The following is a 22025-nucleotide window of genomic DNA, read 5'->3' on the forward strand; positions in this document are numbered from 1 at the left end:
ACGAAGGGGCTCAAAATGTGCCAAGAAAATATCCACTGAACCATTGAAACAAGCCAGGATAGATCCATGCTTTCATGTTGTTTACACAAAACCACGGCTCATCAGACCAGGCAACGCTTTTCACATTTTCTGTTGTCCATGTTTGACGAGGCCGTGGCATCAGTATCCTGTTCGTAGCTCACAGTACTGGCAGCCTGTGTGGTCTTCTGCTGTTATAGCCCATCTGATATAAGATCTGATTTGTCATGTGTAGTCACAGGTGCCTTTCTGCATACCTTGGCTGTAACAAGTGGTTATTTTTGTTACAGTTGCCTTCTTATCAGCTCAAACAGTCTGCCCATTCCCCCTCCTCCTCTGGCATCACAAGGCATTTTTGCCCAAGAACGGCCACTCGCTGGATATTTTCTGGTTTTTTTGGACTGTTCTCTGTAAACCCTAGAGATGGATTTATGGGAAAATCCCAGCAGATCAGCAGTTTCTGAAATACTCAGACTAGTGTGTCTACCACCAACAATGTTCTTTTATCAACTTTTATCGCCTGTCTTCTTGATTCTGATGCTCGGTTTGAGGTTGATTAGATATTTGCATTGATAAGCAGCTGAAGAGGTCCACCTAACAAAGTGGGAGGTGAGTATCATTAAGGTCCTCAGCAACTTTCAGATATGTGCAGTTCACTGATTGGGAAATGAGTAACAGATAGAATAGGGCTGGAACTCATTTTCATTACTGATTCAAGATCCACTTGTTAGAAGATTTGAAAACTTTGAATCTGTTTGTATAACTTTAGCAATACCCAGCTTTTCCTGCAGCTTGAAAAATCTGTGCTGGGAAAAAAAAGGTCTATTGAGCCACCTCATGCTGGTTCTTTCTCGCTTTGAGGACATTTTGAAGCAGTTATGCATGCTCACCACTGGGTGGAGCAATTTGTGTGCTTTGTGATTTATTGGCACCATATCTTAGGCTCTAAAACTTTTTAAACACTTAACAGAGTCACAGCTGAAGTTGAGCATATTTTTTTAAGCTGTTTTCTCCCAGATGCTTCTTTGTATCCGTCTCTCTGTGTCTGCGCTCCGTCCTCCTTTACAGACATTCTGACTTCTGTAAACAAAAGTCCAGTGGTCATACTTTTGCCTCAATAAGGCAGTGCTCCTCACTTTTTTGCCACTGTTAACTCCTTATTTTCCACCCCAATGATTCGTCTGGAGCACTCCAGTAGAGCCATGGTTTATATGAGGTTATGCGCCATAAATTTTCACATGGCATCATCCAGAATCCACTAACAAGAGGAGGAGGGACTCTTCTGAAGGTGACAGAGATGGATGAACCAGGACCTGATGTGTTTCTTTCTTCTTCTCCTCCTCCTCTTTCATCCCTTTTTGGGTGGTTCGTGTAAGCAATCTGCACTCTCTCTCCAAACATGCATCTTTACGAAGCGCTGCAGTGTGAGGTGTGATGTCAGGGCTGAGCTCCCACAGCTCCCCAGAGAACTTTAAAGGAGGATCAAGGAGAGGAGCAAGGCGTGCTGACTCCTGAAGATCACTACAAAACGCACCCTGAAACAGGTGAGTCACACCAAACCTCAGCAGCTGCCAACCCCCGATCTGAATCTCTAATTTTCAGTCTTGTTACTTTGTGCTTCCCATGTCGTGTCATGAGTACCAGATTTTTCCAGTGTCTCAGCACATAGTTGCACGCTGTTATCAGATTCTTTTAGTAATGCTTGCTACATTACTATATTTGTACGTGTTTTTCCCCCCTCTGTGCCGTAGTCAGGCATCTGCTGTGATAAACTGAGGCGTCCTTCTGTGTCGGCAAAGTCTCACAGAGTAGTTTGTATTAGAATTACTGACTGCATGTAGACGAATTCTTCAGATCTATCTGTAAAGCTTGGGCTTTATTTTTACTGTAAACAGTGAGCACTATCTGGCCTGGTTGGTCAGAAATAATTCAAGTATTTTGAATCCTGTGTCAGTGATTAACTTTGGATTATTATGGCAAAGTTTTTGCTAAAAAAACAACAACCAAAGAACCCAGAAAGTCAAGAATTATTTCAGTATGAGTCAGAACAGCTCTGTTTTTATACAGCCAGGTTCACCTGTCAGACATGGAGTCAAAAACTGATGGCAAATCATCACTAACCAGCGAAGAACTGGCTGCTATTGAGGATGAAGATGTTCTCAACAAGATGGTGAGTGAGTTACAGGTGGCTTCAGCCAATCAAAGTCTCCATATCACATCTATGCAAAGAAAAAGCAGTGAGCGAACTGTTGTCTTGTTTCCATTTTTGCCATCCTGTGTGTTCTAAACTGCGTAATTTCTGACATTTAAATAATTATTTAAATTCAGTTTTATTGATACAGCACCAAATCACAACAACCGTTGCCTCAAGATGCTTTATATTGTAAGATAAATGCCCTACAATATCAGAGAGACATGACCAGCTGGGTGTTGAAAGGAAAGGAAAGGAAAGGAAAGGAAAGGAAAGGAAAGGAAAGGAAAGGAAAGGAAAGGCAGACAGGACAAAACACAAATTATGGGAATGAGAAGACTCAGTGCTCATCATGGGAAGTCCCCCAACATCCTGAGTCTATAGCATCATAACTATGGCATAATTAAGGGTCACCTGATCCAGCTGATTGCTGTTATAAGCTTGTTGTGATCCTCATCTTAAAAGTAGAAAAGGTGTCTGTCTCCTGAATCCAAACTGGGAGCTGGTTCCACAGGCGAGGGGCCTGATGGCTGAAGTCTCCGCCTTCCACTCTACTTTTAGAAACTCTACACTGTATTTGATGTAATGCATTTTTTTTTTTAAATGATTCTCACTCAGTTTTCTGCTTTAGTTTAGTATATTTTGGGGGGATTTCTATCAACTTTCAATTCAAGTTGAAATTAAAATCTATTTGTTAACTTATTTATGTTTTTGTTTTGTTTTTTTGTTAAGTGACAATGCTAAGTTTCACTTATTGTGTGTAACTTAAATCTGTTGGGTTGATCTGATTTGTTAACTTAATTTAATTAAATCACATGTTACCAGTTGACATAATGATGATCTTTTTTCGGGAACCACAAAAAAACTTATATATACGGAGAATGATTTTAAATTCAATTCAATAATTCTTTTAGTAGTTCTTTTATTTCTGGTTTAAATCTGGGGCCAATGATGAGAAGCTAATATGGGCGAAAGATTATGTTCTCCCTCTCTCTCCTGAGAGAATAACTGCAGCACTTTGGATTAATTGAAGGCTTTTAGGGAGCTTTCAAAACAGTCTGATAATAATGAATCACAGTAGTCCAGCTGAGAGGTAACAAATGTGTGGGCTAGTTTTTCAGCATCGCTCTGGATTATTGCACAGATGACAAAAAGCAGTCCTACATATTTGTTTAATGTGCGCACTGAAGGACGTATCCTGGTCAGAAAAACGACTCCAAGATTCCTCACAGTGTTGCTGGAAGCCAAATTAATGGCATTACTTAGGACCAAGTAACCTCAGTTTTATCTGGATTTACAAGACATCCCTGCAGTCATATAAAAATATTCTGAAAGACCGGATTACAAGGTGGTTTATATCTGTTTCTTTACCTGTAATTATCTTTTTAGCTCGACAACACCTCAGATTTTGAAGAGAGACGGATGATCCGTTCTGCATTAAGGGATCTCCTGAAGAAAAAACGAGGTGAAATCTCAGGAAAACTTTGACAGCTCTGTCAAATAGTGAGGGGAAGTGCTATAATCATCGCTCATTTGGTGCTTTGCTTTTTTTTTCTCTCTTTAAATTGCCTATCATCAGAAAAACGGGAGCAGGAGCGAGGGTTAAGGCAGCAAAACCTAAGACAGCAAGGTCTGAGCAAAGCGGGAACGACAGGCGGGACCGTTAGCATAGGAAGAGCATCCATGAACCAGCAGCCACCAATAAACAGTAACCGTGAACCCCCTATGGTTTGTGAACGCATCATCCTGCACTTCAGTTTTAATATTTTAACACTTTAATTCTCTTCATCATTTTAGAACCAAGCAGCCAGCCATCTCCATCAGCATCTGCTCCCTTTAACAGGACTGGAGGCAGGTGAGTCATGTGCAAGGCAGCGTAGGTGAACATTTTTGCAAAAAGAGGATTAAAGAACAATCATCTGCTTGTTTGATATAGGAATGATGCTTCAGCACTGCCACTCAATGAGGGGGAAAAGCATTTGTGCTCAAAGCATTTGCCATGTGAAAAGATGAGGTGACCCGTACTTTTGTGATCAGCGTGTGTCTTTGTTTCCTCTCCTCAGCAAGGCCAGTTCTGCTGCTGCTCCTCCTGCTGCGGCACCCAACGCTAAGAATGTCAAACAGATGCTTCTGGACTGGTGCAGGGCCAAAACAGAGCCATATGAGGTAAATAAGCCCTACCTCACTCTGTCTGTGAATTATTGCCCCGTGGAGCTATACATAGCCCTGACTCTTATGTCCCTCTTGCTGCCACTTTTCCCTCTAAACTTATCCCGCTCTGGTATGAAACAGGGGGTGGACATTCAGAACTTCTCCTCCAGCTGGAAGGACGGCATTGCCTTTTGCGCCCTGGTGCACCGCTTCTTCCCTGACGCTTTCGAGTACTCCATCCTCAACCCCTACAAGCCCAAGGAAAACTTCCAGCTGGCTTTCAGCACTGCGGAGTGAGCTCTCCTTCCTTATATGTCCTATCTGCAAAAACTCGAGCTTTGAATTATAAATAACAAAGTAACTTTACACTTACATTGTTTCTCTCAAGTCATTTTTCACTGACATTTGCTCTTTCTGCAGGAGGTTGGCAGGCTGCCCCCCTCTGCTGGATGCCGATGACTTAGTCCGGATGAACGAGCCCGACTGGAAATGCGTGTACACATATATCCAGGAGTTTTACCGCTGTCTGGTGGAAAAAGGCCTGGTTAAAACCAAGAAGCGGCCATAGACTCAGAGCCTTCGGGAGTTGCTGTGATTACAGTTTTTACAAATATTACACACATTACCGCAAGCTGATGTCAAAAAGGGACAATGTTGTGTGCTTTTTTTCAACTAAATATTTACATCTCGCCTCCGATCACATCTGGCTCATGCATCACTCGAATGTGCCGAATGTGTAGTATTCATATTGGTTTGTGTGTGTTAGCAGGGGCTTGTGGGTGTCTGTGCTCTCAGTGGACAGCTGGCGCTTTGGATCAGTACATTCCAGTGAGATTACACATGTGTATTAATCCCACAGTCACAGGGAGATTCTGGGAACAACTTTTATGATGATGCTGTTAAGGGCCAGAGAGTGTGAGCACTACAGATCCATTTAATAAATATTAGTTCCATTATATGCGCTGTACCCCCCTACTGTTATGTTGATAAAAATGGTACTAAAGCATTTCTCTGATGCCATTTTCTCCAGCAGCTGGTGGTGTGCTGGATACTTTAATGAACAGCTTACAATTTGCCTTGACACAAACATGTTTAAAAGATGTGGGCTGTCTGTGGCTCTGACTATCTCACCTTTAAAAAATTGTGATCAGAACTTAATATATATACATTATGGACATGAAAGGGAATGATTGTACAGCCTACATCTTTACAAACTTCAAAAACAGAATTGGGTACACAAGTTTGAATTTATACTGGATTGTCCATAAGCGACACATTATCAACAATGTCTTTAAACATTGACAAGTCCAAGGCCTGTTAACTCCTCATTAGTGATCATGATTGACTACGACTGGTAGTTTGTCTTGCAGCATTTATTTGATAGGACTCACTGATCAATACTTGGAATATTGAGAAAGTCTAAAGATGGAGAATTGCCAATTTACACAAGTTGGAAAGGTTTTTCTGAGCCATTTCTAAGCAACTGCAGAGTCCAAGATCATCAGTTCAAGCGACTGTATGCAAATACAAGTTATTCTGATATGTCACCGCTTTGCATAGATCTGGAAGAAGATGAGAGGAAGTTGGTCTGCATTTTCAGGAAGCCATAAACTGGAAACTGCTGAGAAAACCAGCATCACTATCCACACTGAAGGGCGTTTTACATCGCCATGGAGATAGAGGATGCTGACCAAGAAAGAAGCCCCTGCTCCAAAATCAACACCTTCAAGCTCGACTGAAATCTGCAGATCCCCACACGGACAAGGCACATGCCTTATGAAGAAAAAAATGTATTATCAGACAAGACCGAGATTAAGCTATTTGACTACAGTGACAACAGGTGTGTTTGGAGTAAAGGTAAAGCTTCCACACTTACCAGCTTTTAAGCATGGTGGTGTTAGCATAATGCTCTGAGGCTGTGCTGCCAGTCGTACTGGTACGTTGCACAAACTGGATGGAATATTGAAGGAGGAGAACAACCTCCAAATTTTTCAACTTCACCTCAAATCAGCAGCTGGATCATTGAACAGTTGATGGTTCCAACAGCACAGTGATCCCAAACACATCAAAACAGGTTTTTGAATGGATAACGCAGGCTTATGCTAAGCTTCTGGAGCGGCCTTCCCACAGCCCTGATCTCAACCCTAATGAAAATGTGTCGACTATGCTTGAAAGCCGGGTCCAGTTAAGGAAACAAACTAATTTAAATGAACTCTACCGGTTCTGCCAAGAAGAGTGATCAAATATCCAGCCAGAACTGTGGCAGAAGCTTGTTAAGCTTAAGCTTAGCAGCTTGCTGAGAGTCCCTGTACGAAATATTAGTGGGGTATATATTTGAATCTGTGTGGATTAGAAAAAATACAAAATTAAGTCAAACTTGTGCACCCAATTCTTGATTTTTAGTCTTTTTCCATCCTGGAAAAAGAACAGTACAAAGAAAGCATTAAAAGCCCCAAATTACCATGACATTCGTGCTCATGGTGAGTGGATGTAAACTCCTGATCACAAATGTTCCCTTTTTGGTGATGTTTCTTGTGATGTCTCACACTTTATTTTCTGGAATCTCTTGTATGTTCACAAGAGATTTTCTGATGTGCATTTAAATGCAGTCCAGCAAAATCTGTAGAATAATTTTCATACCTTGCAAAGAATCAAAATTAAAGGCTTTATTAAATGCTCTTTTAGAGAAAATGCATGTAGTCAGTTTGGTTTGAATGCATTGTCATAGACTGCCCCTACTACCGGCCCAAACAGTAATAACAGTACTTTGGAGGTAGTATGTTATGTTTTCTGTTGAGACACAGTTGTTTTGTGCAGTTGTTTACTGCACCAGCTTGTGTGTAATAAGGAATATAATACAAACGTAAAAAAATGCAAAGACACAAACATTATACATCAAAATTCTGTTTCTTGATAGGCTCGTCAAAAACGCGTTTCCAGGAGCTCGGCATAAACACCATCAGTTGCTATTAACGCTTATTATTTTTGTTCGTTTAATGGATTGTTGTGATGTACATAATATTACATAATATTATCAGCTGCCAGTGCCCAAAGTGAAATTTAAAGATTGACATATGGATCAATTTCTCGTATCAGTGACGCACTAATGTCAGATTAATGCGTCAGTGATAGGACAGATGCTCAGTTATTTCTGGCCGGCTGCACTTTGGCAGCTGAATTTTGTTTTGCCTGTCCTGCTCTGCCCACCCCCGGGTGTTCATGCTTTTATCTAGCGTGTATGTGTGATGGAGAGAGAGAAGGAGAGGGTGTGTGTTGGGAAGAGAGAGAGGGAAAGAGAGGCGCTGGGTCGGTGTGCGACTGCTGTGCAGGAGGTGCAGGCGGGATGCTGACTAAAAAGTGCACAGCTGCACCGGCGAACTGCGCGGGGTAGCCAGAGGCAGCGGTAGTAAGTAGGATGAGGTATAATCAACTGCTGTATTACGGCACAGGCATCAATATGCAAGAGTCCGGGCGCATCAACCGTGACCGTTTTCTGTCCTGACAGCCCGGCGGCGGCGCAGGCTGCACCGTGACGAGACGATCCACGGTACCGACGGGTCGCATCAGCCCTGCAGACCGGACGGGTAGGTCTGTCTCCGGACCTCATCGATTTTACTCTGTGACAGCCAGCTCACGTTCATAAGTGTGCGCGAAAAGAAAAGAAGAAGAAGAGGACTGATGAATGTGTGAGCTCACCTTTTCGTTCACCTTGGAAATATAACAACGCATGAAAGGTAATTTTCTCCCCTCACAGCGTCAATGAGCCCGAGCAGCCGCTGTCTTTGTGTTTCTCTTGGCTGCACCTGTAAAACTGCGTTTTTTGTTGTTTTCTATAAGTCTCTTACCTTTGTGTATAATTATATATATAATGGAGCTGTCATTCAGACTTGCAGCCTCATGGGGGGGTGCATATGTGAAAGGCCCACCGGCACCGGGTTTTAAGCTCCAAAAGTTTCCTCTTCACTTCAAACCTGTGTGATCGCTATTACTCACACTTCTGTTTCACGGGTTATTGCTGTGATCACGTGAATTTCTCAGTTACAAAGATGTCCTCATTTGAACGTCATTCATTATTAACAGAGGTGTATAATTTATGAGTGGAAGGACTTGTAAACAAAATGGAGCGAGGCACCTGTCCTTCTTATGTCACACATCCTCTTCCTTGTAAACACAGGTGTAGATTTTAGGGTTGAACACATTTGACCCCATAAATAAAATCACGAAAGGAGCAGAGAAAATGCCTCTAAAATGCAGCAATGCTTCGTTCTTTTACTCTGGAAATATTATTTATCCAATATTCAAAGCTCGCAACACTGGATCTTTTCTGCTAAATGTAATTAATCCCACTGAGAGCACAAACACACACCCTGTTTTGATGTCAGTCAGAAGCTGCAAAGCTTGACTTCTGATCATTTGCTGGAGCTCAGAAAGAAATGATGAGGATGAGGTCTAATGTTAGGACATTACAAATGTTGTTAGTTTATTAAATAACCTTAAGTTTATGTGATTTGTTATTTCCGGTAAGTCTCAATAACATAGCCAAAAAATACTGATTCTATAAAATGTGCAGGAAGTTTTGAATGTGGGCTTATTAGTGAATCTGTGAATAGATAAGAGGTGTGCATTTACTTTACTCCAAAGAAAAGGCACAGAAGTAGCCTGATATCATGCAAACTGTCAACTTGTTAAGCATCAAGATCCAGGCAGAAACAAAGGAGTGCAGGAGAGTAAATCAGCCTATATGTGTTCACTCACCAGAGATGGAATGAAATAAGAAGAGCTCATATTATACACATGCACACACACACACACACACACACACACACACACACACACAAAATTGAGACAAAAAGCCTGAAAGACTCACTGCATTATATTCCAGGAGGCTGTTGTAAATTATTATTTGTTGGGGTAGTTTTGACATTTCTAAACAGAAAGAAACAAATTGGAGCATTAAAATCACCAGAATGCAGGAAATGAAGTGTACAATGCTTCAAATTTCCTAGGGGACTAACACGTACCCCAGGTTAATGTGTTCCCTCCTGAATATTCAAGCGGAGCCGACACCTATGCTTGTGACCCACAGCATCTGTTGACATTGCCTGATGTGCTTCATTATCTGCAGCTGTGTCCCATCCGCTTTGCTTCCCTTCTGACTGAACTCAAATCTTAAAGTGAGAGATTACAAAAAGCAGTGTGCTCTAAAAGCACATTACAGCCCTATTCCTTATCTAAATAACCACTAACAATCTTTTCTTTTGCTTTGTAAGAGGGTCAGGGGCTAATTAACTTTGCTTAGCAGCTAGGGTGTAATCCAGGACGCAGCAGGCCTAAAGTTAGTTCCTTAGCCCAGTTGCCTAGTCATGATAACATCATCAGTGACGCCAAGGGAGCATGATGTGGACAGGTACTCAAAATAATGTAATACTCTTTCTCATTTTCCACTCACTGCAGGCACTTTTTTTGCTCTTCCACTTGTTTGCTGACAAGCGATGTTACAATTTTGTGCCTTTTTACATTCTGCAAGCAGAATCACTGTGATTTCTTTTTCCTTTAAACACCATTAAGAAAAATGTCATAAACACGATGTTACAGGTTGATGGATCGCCTGCCGCAGAAACAAGTTGGCACGGACTCTTGTGGCCATAAAGTACAGCCCGGAAACTGTTCATTAATTGGAGCTGGTCTGGATTTACCTCCACAACTCCAAACACAGGAAGCACCTCTGAGCAGCCAGTCGGAGAAGCTCAAGAAAGAGTCTGGATTGAATCCCATGCAGGTGGTTGTTATGCCAAAAAGGGGGACTGAGCAGATGCAGTCAGGGCAGACGAAGCCTGCGTCCACTCCAGTAACACTGGCATGCATAAGCCGACCAAGGCCAACTGCTCTTGGAAATAAACCAAGGCGGACCAGAATTTCAGTGGAGCCATCCAACGAGATAGATTTGATCCCTATTTGCATCCCAGGACCTCAGAGTACAAACATACTCCTACATTCCCCGACAGATCCTTCATTGCCTCCACACAGTCCTCATTCTCCCCATAGCCCTCAGCCTTACCTGAACCCCACCCCCTGCCTTCCTCCACCACCACCACCACCACCCCTCCTCCCTCTCCCCCTCCTCCCCCTCCTCCCAGCCATCACCCAACCTGCCCTCCAGCCTCAGCTTCAAGTCCAGCCTCAGCCCTCAGCCCCAGAAGACCCCCTCGCCTGGAAGCTCAGCACAGAGCCAGATTCAGTCTGAGAAGCCAGGAGGAGAGAACAATGACTTCAGGTGAGAGACACAATGTGTGTGACTGTTTGTCCATTTTGTGTTTAAACACAGCTACAGATGCTGTCCTCCAGTCAGGGCTGATAAGAGAGCTGATGTGTGCCAGACCACATCACATAAATCACAGCAGCAAATTTCACTAAAAGCTTTTTGAACTGACAGAGTGACACGGCCACATTGTGTTGGTAGATTTCCCAGAGGCACTTCTGTTGTGTTTATTTATTTATTTATTTAACCTTTATTTAATTAGAAGGTCCCTTGAGATTAAAAAATCTTTTTCAACAAGGGAGACCTGGTGGAGGAGGCACACCATTATGAAATTAGAAATGATAAAATCACATCTAACATGCTTACATATTATACAAAGTAAAGCAAGTCAAAGTCAATAAGTAACACAATACAAAATCAGCTTATGAATAGCAGTCGCAGTCTTTGGTTACAGAAGAACATATATGAGTGCTCTGAAGTCTCCCAGGGAGATAAAAGCATTCAGCTTTAATGTGCTGTGAAGGTTATTCCAAGACCAAGGTGCAAAACAGGATACTGTTGTATCCTATGCTGTTCTACCAAGTTCAGAAAATCTCGAGTACCCTAAAAAGGAGCCACTAAGAGAAACGCAAATCATAGCAGCTGTTTAAAGGTGTTAGGAGTTTACACAGATAAGAAGGGAATTTACCCAGTATGGCTTTGTACAAGTTATGGCAGTGCTGTTGTCGCCATAGGGTTAACGAAGGCCAAGGAAGCAGATTATAAAGTACACAGTGATGTGTACCAGACAATAAAGTGTAAATATTACACAGCGTCTAGACAATGACATGCATTGGTGGCAGCATGCATGTAAATAATGTCACCATAATCAAGTACATTTAAGAGTGTAGCCTATGCAAATGTTCTCTTAATTGATCAATTAAGACAGGCCCTATTTTAATAATAAAAACCAAGCCTGACTTTCAGCTTTTTCACCAAGTGCATTAATATTCAGCATTAAAGGAAAGTTGGCATCCAACCAGATACTTCTCCTCCTACGGTTCGAAGACAGACATTGTCTAAGATTTGAAAGTGATTTCTAGAAACCAACATGAGCTCAGTTTTTTTAGCACTGTGAATGAATTTTAAACCTTTCAGTGATGCCTGCAATTCCTGAAAGTCATCACTCATTTGTAACTCACAAACAGCCTAAATCACAGTAACGACTAAAGAGGAAATGATGGTGTCATCTGCATAAAGGTTCACTTTAGCTCTTTAGCTTGAGGCATATTCTTCCCAGTGTTCTCAATTAAAAATAGAAAATAAAACAGGGCCTAAAAATAAACCTTGGGGTATTCTGTTCTTTAGGAAACTTGAACTGGCACACTGTGTTCTATATAAAGTGAAGGCCCATTACTCAAATCAGTATGACTGAATCTGCCTAACAGTAACTCATTGTAAACAGAACCTAATGCCTTTGAAAGATCATAAGAAACATAGCAGCACAATGCTCCGTCCTACCCAGGAGATTAATAATATCATTTGTTACCAAAACACTTGCTGTTATGGTACTAAAACCCAATTTGAATGCAGACCCAGTTTGACATAAGACATGATTGTCAGACAAATATTGTTTCAGGTGAGTGTTTATTTCAGACTCTAGAAATATGGCAGGGTATGAAGTTTATATATCATTGGCAATAATTGTTTACATCTAAAAGGTGCCCACTCTTAAATAAGAGGAGAACACAGGCTGCTTTCCAGATTTTAGTAACGACATTAGTCTGCAGACTCAGATGGAAAAAAATGTAATTAATAAGCTCAGTATTAAAATCAGCTGCAAGCTTTACAAGCATCCATACCGTCAGGTCTAGTTGACTTTTTTTTTTGGATGAATGGATTTCAAAGCTTTACAGATTACAGCAGTAGAATTGGTTCTATAAACAAATGGATCCATTGATAAGGAAGTAGAAGACAGAAAAGGCAGGATTCAAATTAGTGCTGACACTTATTTATTGCCTGTAGCACATTTAAACAACAGAAGTTGACCTAAAGTGCTTTAGAGAACGCCACAATTACATTCCAGGCCTAAAAAAACAAAAAAACAGTTTGAAAATACATGAAATGCTGAAAACACTGCTTTGATGTGTTAACTCATTATTGTGAAAAGAAAAAATCACAATGATTTAGTTTTCATTAAAATGTGTTTAGAATTTATAGATTGATAATAATTCATATCATAAATCAGGACACACTGATCTCCCTACTTAAGCTACCCTTAAGTATCAGGATTGGTATCGGCAATACTGCCCCTGTATTTATCTGGTATAAGATCTATATCAAAATTTGCAGTATTGCACAGCACTATTGTACATGTAAAATTAAAGGTTGCGCTTCAAATGTCTTAAAATGCCTTTTAACAACATAATGCAGTTTGAGCTTGGGTGATTTTAAGTTTCTTAAACAAGCAATGGCACAGTGATCGCCATTATAATTACAAAATTCTGCAGCAGATGAATATTTGAAGGGTGCATTTGTAAGAAAAAGATCTAATAATGAGGAGATATTTGGATCTTTTGAGATGAATGAATGAATGAATGAATGAATGAATGATGTCAAAGACTCTTTAGATGGCACCACGTTTTACCAGCCCTCAAATTCATCCAAAGGCACTTTTTTTGTAATGTAGCTCACAACAAATCATGTCTGCAGACTTTAAATTTTGAATAAATGGCTATCGGCAGAGCGGAATATTAACTCTAATGATGTGCTTTTATTTCTGTAAATACGCACTGTAACTGACAACAGGATGTCCATTTACATAAATTGTTTGACCCCGAACGTGTGTCTGTGGTAATAAAACCATTTTTTCAGTGCAGAAATTGCATATCCAAATAATAACAAGCAAAATGTGCAGAGGTGTAAAGCTGATTCACTGAGTCCATTTAACCACATTCACTCAAATAGTTTTTTTTTCTGGGGAAAAAATGCCAAATACTTTCTGGTTCCAGCGTTTCAGAAAACAGGATGTGCTTCTTTTTCTTGATCTCACATTAAAGCAAAGTGAATCAGTGATTCTCACTGTTGCTGTTAACTGAAGAAAATCACAAAGCAAAGAAACTGATGGTTAGATGGAGTCTTAATTAATTATTTTGGATATTTCAGCACAAACTAATCAAACTGGTAATTCAAAGGATGATTAGCTCCATACTTTCTTTTTATCTTTGCCAGAACTCATCCACAATCACACGTGCACACACACAGACACACAGACACACAGGCAGGCAGAATACTTAGTCATCATCAAGGGACGCAGAGGTGCTTAATTGTGCTTATCTTTTTTTTCTGTACACAGAAACCCTGATGAAAGCTCTTTCTCTGAGGATTACAGCATGGATTACGTCCTTGTTTACCTTAAACTATAGAACTAATGCAGTTTTTCCACTGTTTCTGTCCTTTCAAAGGGTGTACATCATCACATGGAACGTGGGATCAGCTGTGCCGCCAGATGACATCACTTCTCTCTTTGGACCAAATGTCTCAGATGGGAGCATTGACATGTTTATCATCGGGTAAGCAAGTAATTCTGCACGGCTCAGCGGTGCCAAAGAGACAGCCGTGAATGCCCACTCAGTCATCTGTGTTCATTTTGATTCTTCCCCTCCTGTTACCCATCACTGTTCTTTTTTTTTAATATTATTATTTTCATTTTGACATTTCTCTACTTTCTGGCACCATCCAGACTCCAAGAAGTCAACTCCATGATAAACAAAAGACTGAAGGATGTTCTTTTCTCAGACCAGTGGAGTGAGCTTTGCATGGACACGCTCAGCCCTTTTGGATATGTTTTGGTCAGTAAGGAGTGAAATCTGTTGTCCTTCATAACCTTTAGCACCATTAGAATTGTAGTTTGTTTTGCTACAGATGTATTATTTTTCATCTATCTCATCTGTTCAGGTGGCGTCCCAGCGAATGCAGGGAGTGCTGCTGCTGGTTTTCTCTAAATTCTGCCACCTTCCATTTCTCCGAGGTGTGCAGACACAGAGTACACGCACAGGACTTGGGGGATACTGGGTACGTGCTACGCATTACAGAGTGCTGCTTTGAAAGCAGCTGAGATTCATGATGTTGCAAAAGTTGAAGTGAGCTCATGTCACTGGGGGTAGCAAGGGAAGATATAGTGTGTGTGTGCTCCCTCCTGCCAGCAGGTGCATGCATGCGTGGGTGCATATGTCAGTGTGTGACCTTCCTGTGCGTGTTGATGTCAGCATCACCCCTGGCTGCTGCTGGTGCAGTCTCCTTCTCTTTGAGGTCAGTGCAGCAGCAGCAGACTGTCTGGCTTTCTGGTTTTGTGAGTGTTGGTGTAAAAAAAAAACCCACAACCTTGTCCCCGAGCACAGATCTGGTTGATACACGCTGATGTTTGTTTAATTTTAAATCTTGTCTGCATAAGAGGTCCCTTTGACGCTGCGTGTTTCGCCCTTTCCTGTCACTCTAAGGGGAATAAAGGCGGCGTCAGTGCAAGGATGACCATGTTCGGCCACCCTGTGTGCTTCCTCAACTGTCACCTGCCAGCTCACATGAGGAATCTGGAACAGAGGATGGAAGACTTTGAAAGCATCCTGCAGCAGCAGCAGTTTGAAGGAGGGGCAGCTACTGGTGTACTAGACCATGAGTAGGTGACTTTCCTTTTTAAATAAAAGGTCTAATTAACTGAAAAAAGCTTTGCATACCCATAAAAAGTGATGTCATTATTAAGTTATAACAATGAACAAACCCCACACATATATTTGTTAAAAATATTTTCTGCTTTGATCAAACCTCTTGAACCGTCAGCATGATGTGTGTTTATGTGAACATTTATTAATTGAATCTACATAGGCACAGTGCACTAGGGTGGTAAATTGACTGTTTTATTCTTTGTATCTGAGCTCTCTTCCTTAAGTAAAGGCCTCTTTATTCTGTTCCCAGTGTCGTGTTTTGGTTTGGGGATTTAAATTTCCGTATTGAAGACTATGATATCCATGTGGTGAAATGTGCCATTGACAGCAATAAGCTGCCTCTTCTCTGGGAGCGGGATCAGGTGAGGCACCTTCAGCATTTTAATAAAGCATTCACACATTCACAGAGACAGATGGATTTTTCTGGAAGGCTTCACGCCACCTGTTTGTTGTGCTGTTTAATCAGACGCTACAACCAACAGAGGGAGCTGTAGCACAAAAACTTGTGTTTGAATAATAATTATTGCTAATATTATAATTCTGGAATGCTCTGTTTGCCCTACTCTGTAGCTCAACATGGCAAAAAACACAGAGTCCATCCTGGAAGGCTTCATGGAGGGACAACTCAAATTCCCACCTACTTATAAGTTTGATGTAGGCACTCATACCTACGACACCAGGTTGGTTCAGTCATCTCCATCTAGACCCTGTTTACACTTGGTTTTAAAATGTATCTGAGGCAATCAGATCACAAGTGGAGACACACTGTGATCCTAAATCCTAATATGTCCGGATGTTCCTCTGATAAGGACATAACACAGACTGTCATGAGTGCAGTCATCTTGTCTTTGACTTCGAATGACATCCCGTCAGTCTCATCAGGTGGAATAGCACGGACACATATTATGAATCGGTCATGCCAGAGTACAAATACGATTGTAACCTTGTTGTGACTATAGGAAAAATTGATGGTTGCCTGGTAATTGCATTATTGTTGTCCCATCTGGCAAATGACTGCCAAAGAATGAACATGAAACACTTTAAACCTCTGGACAACAGTTTCAATTGCAAGGTGATAACACAAATCAGCTGGTCGGAGGCAACCTGCCTCCAAATAGTCACGGTCAACCAGTCAGACCGGCTCGTACAGATTGATGGAGGTTTTCAAATACTTGTCAACAGATTGACAACACAACAGAATCAAACTGAATCAGTCTGATCTCTTTGCAATAGGGGACTGGACTCAACTGGTTATATTTTGGTCATATTTCTATATAAAACTAAGGTGGCGGAGCCTATGTGTCATTTTGCAGTAAAATTGCTGTCCTGCAGAAACTATGTAATGGAATTTCTGTTTCAAATGAGGATCTGAATGTAAGTAGTAAATGTGAATTTCTGTGCCTGTAGACAGCAGCAGATTTGTGATTTTCACAGTTTTATCACAGTTAGTTCCTACATCATCACAAACAGACTGCATCTATTTGCCAACTTGACCACATTCAGTCTCAAACTAATAACAGACTGACTCCATCCTAATGCCGTTGTATCACCATCTTGACTCAACTTGGAGACAACAATTAACTGTGAGTGGTCACAAACCTGGTCCTCATCTTTAAAGCAATCATCTGAAAGGCAACAATGTCACAAGTTTGATAATAATTTTGGTCCTGTTGCTGTCTCCAGCCATTGTGTTCCCTTGTGGGAGCAACAGCATTTATTCTTGAAACTGATCTTAAAACTTTTGTAACTACTGTGTGTGTGTGTGGGGGGGGGGGGGGGGGGGGAAGGATAGTTCTTGTTTAGTGACAGAGTGACGTGATAACTGAGGGGCTCTTTCACCTTCAGCTTATCAACCTTGGCAGTAATGCAGCATAAACAGAAGTGAACATTAGGGTTGGAGGAGCAAGTGTAAACGATGATGAATTATCAGCTGTCCAGTTGGTGTTCAGATGTCTGAAATGCATTTTAAAACCAAGTGTAAACAGGGTTGTTGATTTTATTGTCTAAAAGCAAAGTTTCCACCACTTATAACCATGTGTCTGTTTCTCTGTCAGTGCTAAAAAGAGGAAACCTGCCTGGACAGATCGCATCCTATGGCGTCTTCGCCGCACTGGTTCACCAGTTCCTACCCACAATGCCGCACTGCAGCGTGGCCTGACCTCGTGGTTGGGTGGGGCAACTAAAGTGACACAGCATGCGTATCGCAGTCACATGGGTTTCACCATCAGTGACCACAAACCTGTTTCTGCCCTGTTTTCACTACATGTGAGACAATGATTATCATATGACCTCAGATGAAGCATGCCATAATTACATCTCTGTGTTGTTACATTGCTAAGTTGTGCTTTATCTAACTATCTATAACTCATCTCCTAGTTCCCATTCAGGGTGGATATGCCTCTGGCGGAACTGCAGGTAAACAAGGAATGGTGCAAAGCCTCAGATGCTACAGTCAGATTCACTGTTGCATCAACTTATCAGCGCAGCTCATGGGACTGGGTAGCAATATACAAGGTAAGTCTTAAGTTTATAAATTGTTACACATATTTCCTGCAGTGTCAGGACTTCCAAATATCTTCCTGCAGGTTGGATTCAGACATCACAAAGATTATCAGGCGTATGTGTGGGCCAAAGGGGAGCATGCAACGCAGGTGAGCCTTAGCGCAAATTCACAAATATGTTTTGAGCTGAACTCAGAGATAATGTGTCTGGTTTTCTCTCCACAGGTGACATTCTCAGAGGAGGATTTGCCACGAGATGACTGTGAATACATGCTGGGTTATTACAGTCATAACCTGAACAGCATTGTTGGACTGTCATCACCAATTCAGGTAACATGAATTATAGAACAATGTGAAGCAAATGTATTCCTGTTACTCAAGAACAGATTCAGGTACACAAGTACAATCATCAGCCACTTCATTAGGTATGTCTCCCTAGTACCAGGGTTAGGGTAGGTACTCTTATGCCTTCAGAAATGCCTTAATTCTGATTCAACAAGGTGCTGGAAACATTCCTCTGAAATCTGGGTACATATTGACATTATAGGATCACACAGTTGCTGCAGATTCATGAAGCATAGCCGTAGTTTTCTGTTCTTAGCTGACAGGAGTGGCACCCAGTGTGGTCTTCTGCTGCTGTAGCTCATCTGCTTCAAGGTTTGACATATTGTGCGCTCACTGATCATCTTCTACATAAACTGGTTATAACCAGAGGATATTTGGATTATTGTTGCTCTCCTATCAGCTCTAAACTGTCTGGCTATTCTCCTCTGGCATCAACAAGGCATTTTCACCCAGAGTGCTGCGGCTCACTGGATATTTTCTCCTTTTCAGTCCATACTCAGTAAGATGGCTGTGTGGGATAATCCCAGTAGATCAGCAGTGTCAGAAATGCTGAAACGAGCATGTTTAAACCGACTTGAATCACCTTTCCTCCTAGTTCAGATGTTCAGTTTGAACTTCAGCAGGTCATCTTGACCATATCTACATGTCTATATGCACTGAGTTGCTACCACATGATTGGCCAGTTGGATATTTGCATCAATGAGCAGTTGAACAGGTATAAATGACATGGCCAGTGTGTACTGTATAAATAAGTAAACTGTATAGAAACTATATAAAGAATACAAAAAGTATGTGGACGTGATTTGAGGCGACTTGTTGTGATTTGGCGTAAAATAAATAAAACTGAATGGAACTGAATTAGCCATTTCAATGCAAATATAATAGCAAACAAATCTGATTCTATCCTCTAAAATGTGAATATTTCCAGCATCTGTTTGTCCTCTGTGAGAGTGAAGTAATATCTGACAAATTTCCAACTGTTTGACTGACAAAACAGGACACGTGAATAAGGCAGCTGGGCTTTACAAAGTAGTAGAAGTACCTGATATCTTTAAGTTAATTATTATTTTTAATTCAGGAGTTACACTTGTCCTTATTGTACTAACTTGAGTAAAGCATATTGAGCGTTGTGCCAACATACGTGTTGTCCTCAACAGATCAACATGCCAGTTCACAGTCCCACTGTGTGTCGCTCCGAGAGCTCCGATGTCAGCTCTGAAGATGACAGCACTCTTGTTCTGCTGGCTCCAAACTCCCGCAGCCCGAGCCCTAAAGCGGGCAAACACCACCATCGTCACCGGCGCAGTCGCAGCCCTGCGCTTCCTGCTCTTTCATCCAATCCCCTCCCTTCTCTGCAGAGCCTCAGCCTCGGGCCTCGCTCCAAAGAGAGCCAGACACGAAGCCGCTCTCCCTGCTCTAAAAAGGAGCGGCTGGTGTCCCCCGACGCCGTGCCATCGCCCACCATCAGCCCGCTCAGTCCTCGCAGCCCTGTGTCTCCAGGTAGTGTGGTGACTGCCCCAGAGGCCCTGGTTGCTGCTATCCTAGGTGAACCCAGACCAGCTCAGGTTAGCCCCACAGGGGTAAAACGGATAGGAAAGACAGGGGAAACAGACACTGCAAAGAAAATGAAGATCAAGAGTTAAAATGAGACTGTGTATGAGCGAAAAAAAGCAATATCCATCAAATCAGAGTCTGATCCGACCCCTGTGCCACTGTGCTCATAGAGGCACCATATTTATTGACTCCTAATGTAGTTTGCAAACATTCCACATTGTAGCCCTGCAGATCCCTGTTTCTGAATCGACCATCATCATCTTATACACTACTACTGTATGTGTATCCTGGAGTCAAACATGTGACCAGACTCTCAATGACAAGTGCTTTTATAGACTCATAAGCTATATCATTATGTAAACAAGCATATTGAATGTGAGGCCAACATTGGAGCAAACCTGTGACCGTTATGAACAGATGTTATTGACAGCAATATGGATCCATGTAAACAGTCCTGCATCAGAGTAAGGACCTTGGATCACAAGTATTGATGGTATCACAGTTAACAGCAGAGAGAGTGTGTGTTTGTGTGTGAGTGGTTTTGTGTAGACCTTTGTGCTAAACCATAAATATGTCAAACTTTCATTTTGGAGCACATGATGGTTTAAATGTTTAACTCTATAGGTCTTGGTCTGTATTCATAAAACAAGTCTAATGCATCCAAAAGTAGAGAAATCATCTAATTCTATCTGAAATCTACACGTGACCGTGAAAACTTGAACATCGCTTTTTGTGGATACAGCCCCTGTTCTATAGAGCTCCTTGAGTGTCTGTTTAGGCTAATAATGTGTTTCTTTGGCTCCCAGGAAACTGTGTTGTGTCATCTATGCGAGTGTGCAAATAAAAGAGCAAATACAAACTAACAAATGCTGATTATTGGATGACTTTAAGCTGTCAAGAAAAAGCATACGTTTGTACATTTGTGTGAACTCACTTAACCCTCAGTTCAGACATATTTCACTTGGATTCCTGCTTTAAGTGAACAACAACTCGTGACTCCACTTGGACTTCAATATTTTGATTCAGAGAGACTTTGAATGACCAAAGGTCAAAATTAGCATTCGTCTTCAGTCCCCTGACAAATGTTAACAGCCAAACATGTTACTAGAGTCACGGGGTCACAGGGAAATGTGTGTTTGATAAGTCATTTACAAACTACTATGGATCACAGGAAAGGGAATCACTTGTCTATGATATGCAATACAAGTTGACACTTAACCATGATTTAAAAATGGCGATTAATTAGATTCAGTTCAGTTCTATATATAAAACATCACTTCACAAGAAGTCATTTTAAGATGCTTTATATTGTAAGGTAAAGATCTTACAATATCAGCTGGAGAAGCCCAACAATCCAATAATCCCCTATCAGCAAGCACTTGGTGAGAGTGGGGAAGAAGAACACATGCAGAGACTTTTGGGTGTAGTCTCTATGTAGGGGCAAACACGTAGTTGGCCATCCATCAGTCATGAACAGAAAAAATAAGAGACGTGGACTCGACTTCCGTTTTTGCATGTATGTGTAGAGTGCATGCTAGACTAAAAAGGTGTGTTCGAAAAATGTTTTCAAAAAGGTAAAAAGTCATTTTCTCGTATGTCCAACAACAAGTCAATGATATGTTAAGAACTCTACCCAACAAGATCCAAGATCCAAAACCACAGATGATGAAACAGCATAAGAAAGAAGGAATTCTTATCTGAGCAATTTACATGAAAAAGAAACTTTACCACAGGACTATCTGTGGTCATGTGAAAAAATAAGTACACACTTACTGCTTCCATAGTGATTAAGAGGGTAAGTGTCAAGAGATTTATTCTAAATGACACTTCTTCAGCTGAGAGTCTAAGAGTGAAGACACACACAGAAGCTGCAGTTTTAACTTGCAAGGGCGTTTCACAGAGCGCTCACATCAGAGTGGGGGCCCTGTGAAGTGCGCGCTCTGCTCTTGCACCTGCCTTTATTTATACACAAGAAAAATGAATACATTTGTTCAGTGACGTGAGCATATGCGTATGTGATTGTGTGTGTGTGTGTGTGTGCGTGTGTGTGTGTGTGTGTGAGGTCAGAACTGCTTGTTTGACTTCTTACTATCGCTGTGGGAAGATTCAGATACAAACATCAGAACACGTTTTATAAAGAACAATCAGTCCAAAACAATGAAAAGTACAATCAGTTCTAAGCTAGGAAATGATCATCATGCAGCATTCTGTCACAAGCAAACTTATATCATTAAAAGCTTATACTGACTAAAAGATACAATTTTCTATTGACAGTAAGTATCAGCCAGATGTTGCTGATCAAATGC

The 22025-nt window shown here is 41.4% G+C and overlaps 2 protein-coding genes across 4 annotated transcripts; both read left to right on the forward strand.

Moving 5' to 3' along the window:
- The first annotated feature begins 418 nt into the window (after positions 1-418).
- smtna (smoothelin a) lies at positions 419-7051 on the forward strand. Of its 3 annotated transcripts, none has more exons than XM_005451290.4 (9): positions 419-627; positions 1395-1562; positions 2086-2188; positions 3599-3674; positions 3789-3917; positions 4007-4064; positions 4273-4375; positions 4502-4653; positions 4781-7051. In XM_005451290.4, exons 3-9 carry the CDS (start codon positions 2105-2107, stop codon positions 4926-4928), a joined length of 750 nt encoding a protein of 249 aa, XP_005451347.1. In that variant the 5' UTR covers positions 419-627; positions 1395-1562; positions 2086-2104; the 3' UTR covers positions 4929-7051. The 3 variants fall into 3 exon arrangements, with proteins under 3 accessions (XP_005451347.1, XP_003444427.1, XP_025764711.1); XM_003444379.5 differs by having other exon boundaries at positions 1434-1562; XM_025908926.1 differs by lacking the exon at positions 419-627 and having other exon boundaries at positions 1321-1562; positions 2070-2188.
- inpp5ja (inositol polyphosphate-5-phosphatase Ja) lies at positions 6823-20582 on the forward strand. Its single transcript, XM_019362000.1, has 14 exons — positions 6823-6840; positions 7866-7944; positions 10421-10634; positions 14063-14170; positions 14341-14449; positions 14556-14672; positions 15098-15273; positions 15570-15681; positions 15890-15999; positions 17374-17584; positions 17696-17833; positions 17905-17970; positions 18046-18150; positions 19323-20582. The coding sequence occupies exons 1-14, from the start codon at positions 6823-6825 to the stop codon at positions 19806-19808; spliced, it is 2049 nt and encodes a 682-aa protein (XP_019217545.1). The 3' UTR covers positions 19809-20582.
- The last annotated feature ends 1443 nt before the right edge of the window (positions 20583-22025 follow it).

Source organism: Oreochromis niloticus, linkage group LG7 (assembly GCF_001858045.2).
Source record: "Oreochromis niloticus isolate F11D_XX linkage group LG7, O_niloticus_UMD_NMBU, whole genome shotgun sequence".
Lineage (NCBI taxonomy): Eukaryota > Metazoa > Chordata > Actinopteri > Cichliformes > Cichlidae > Oreochromis > Oreochromis niloticus.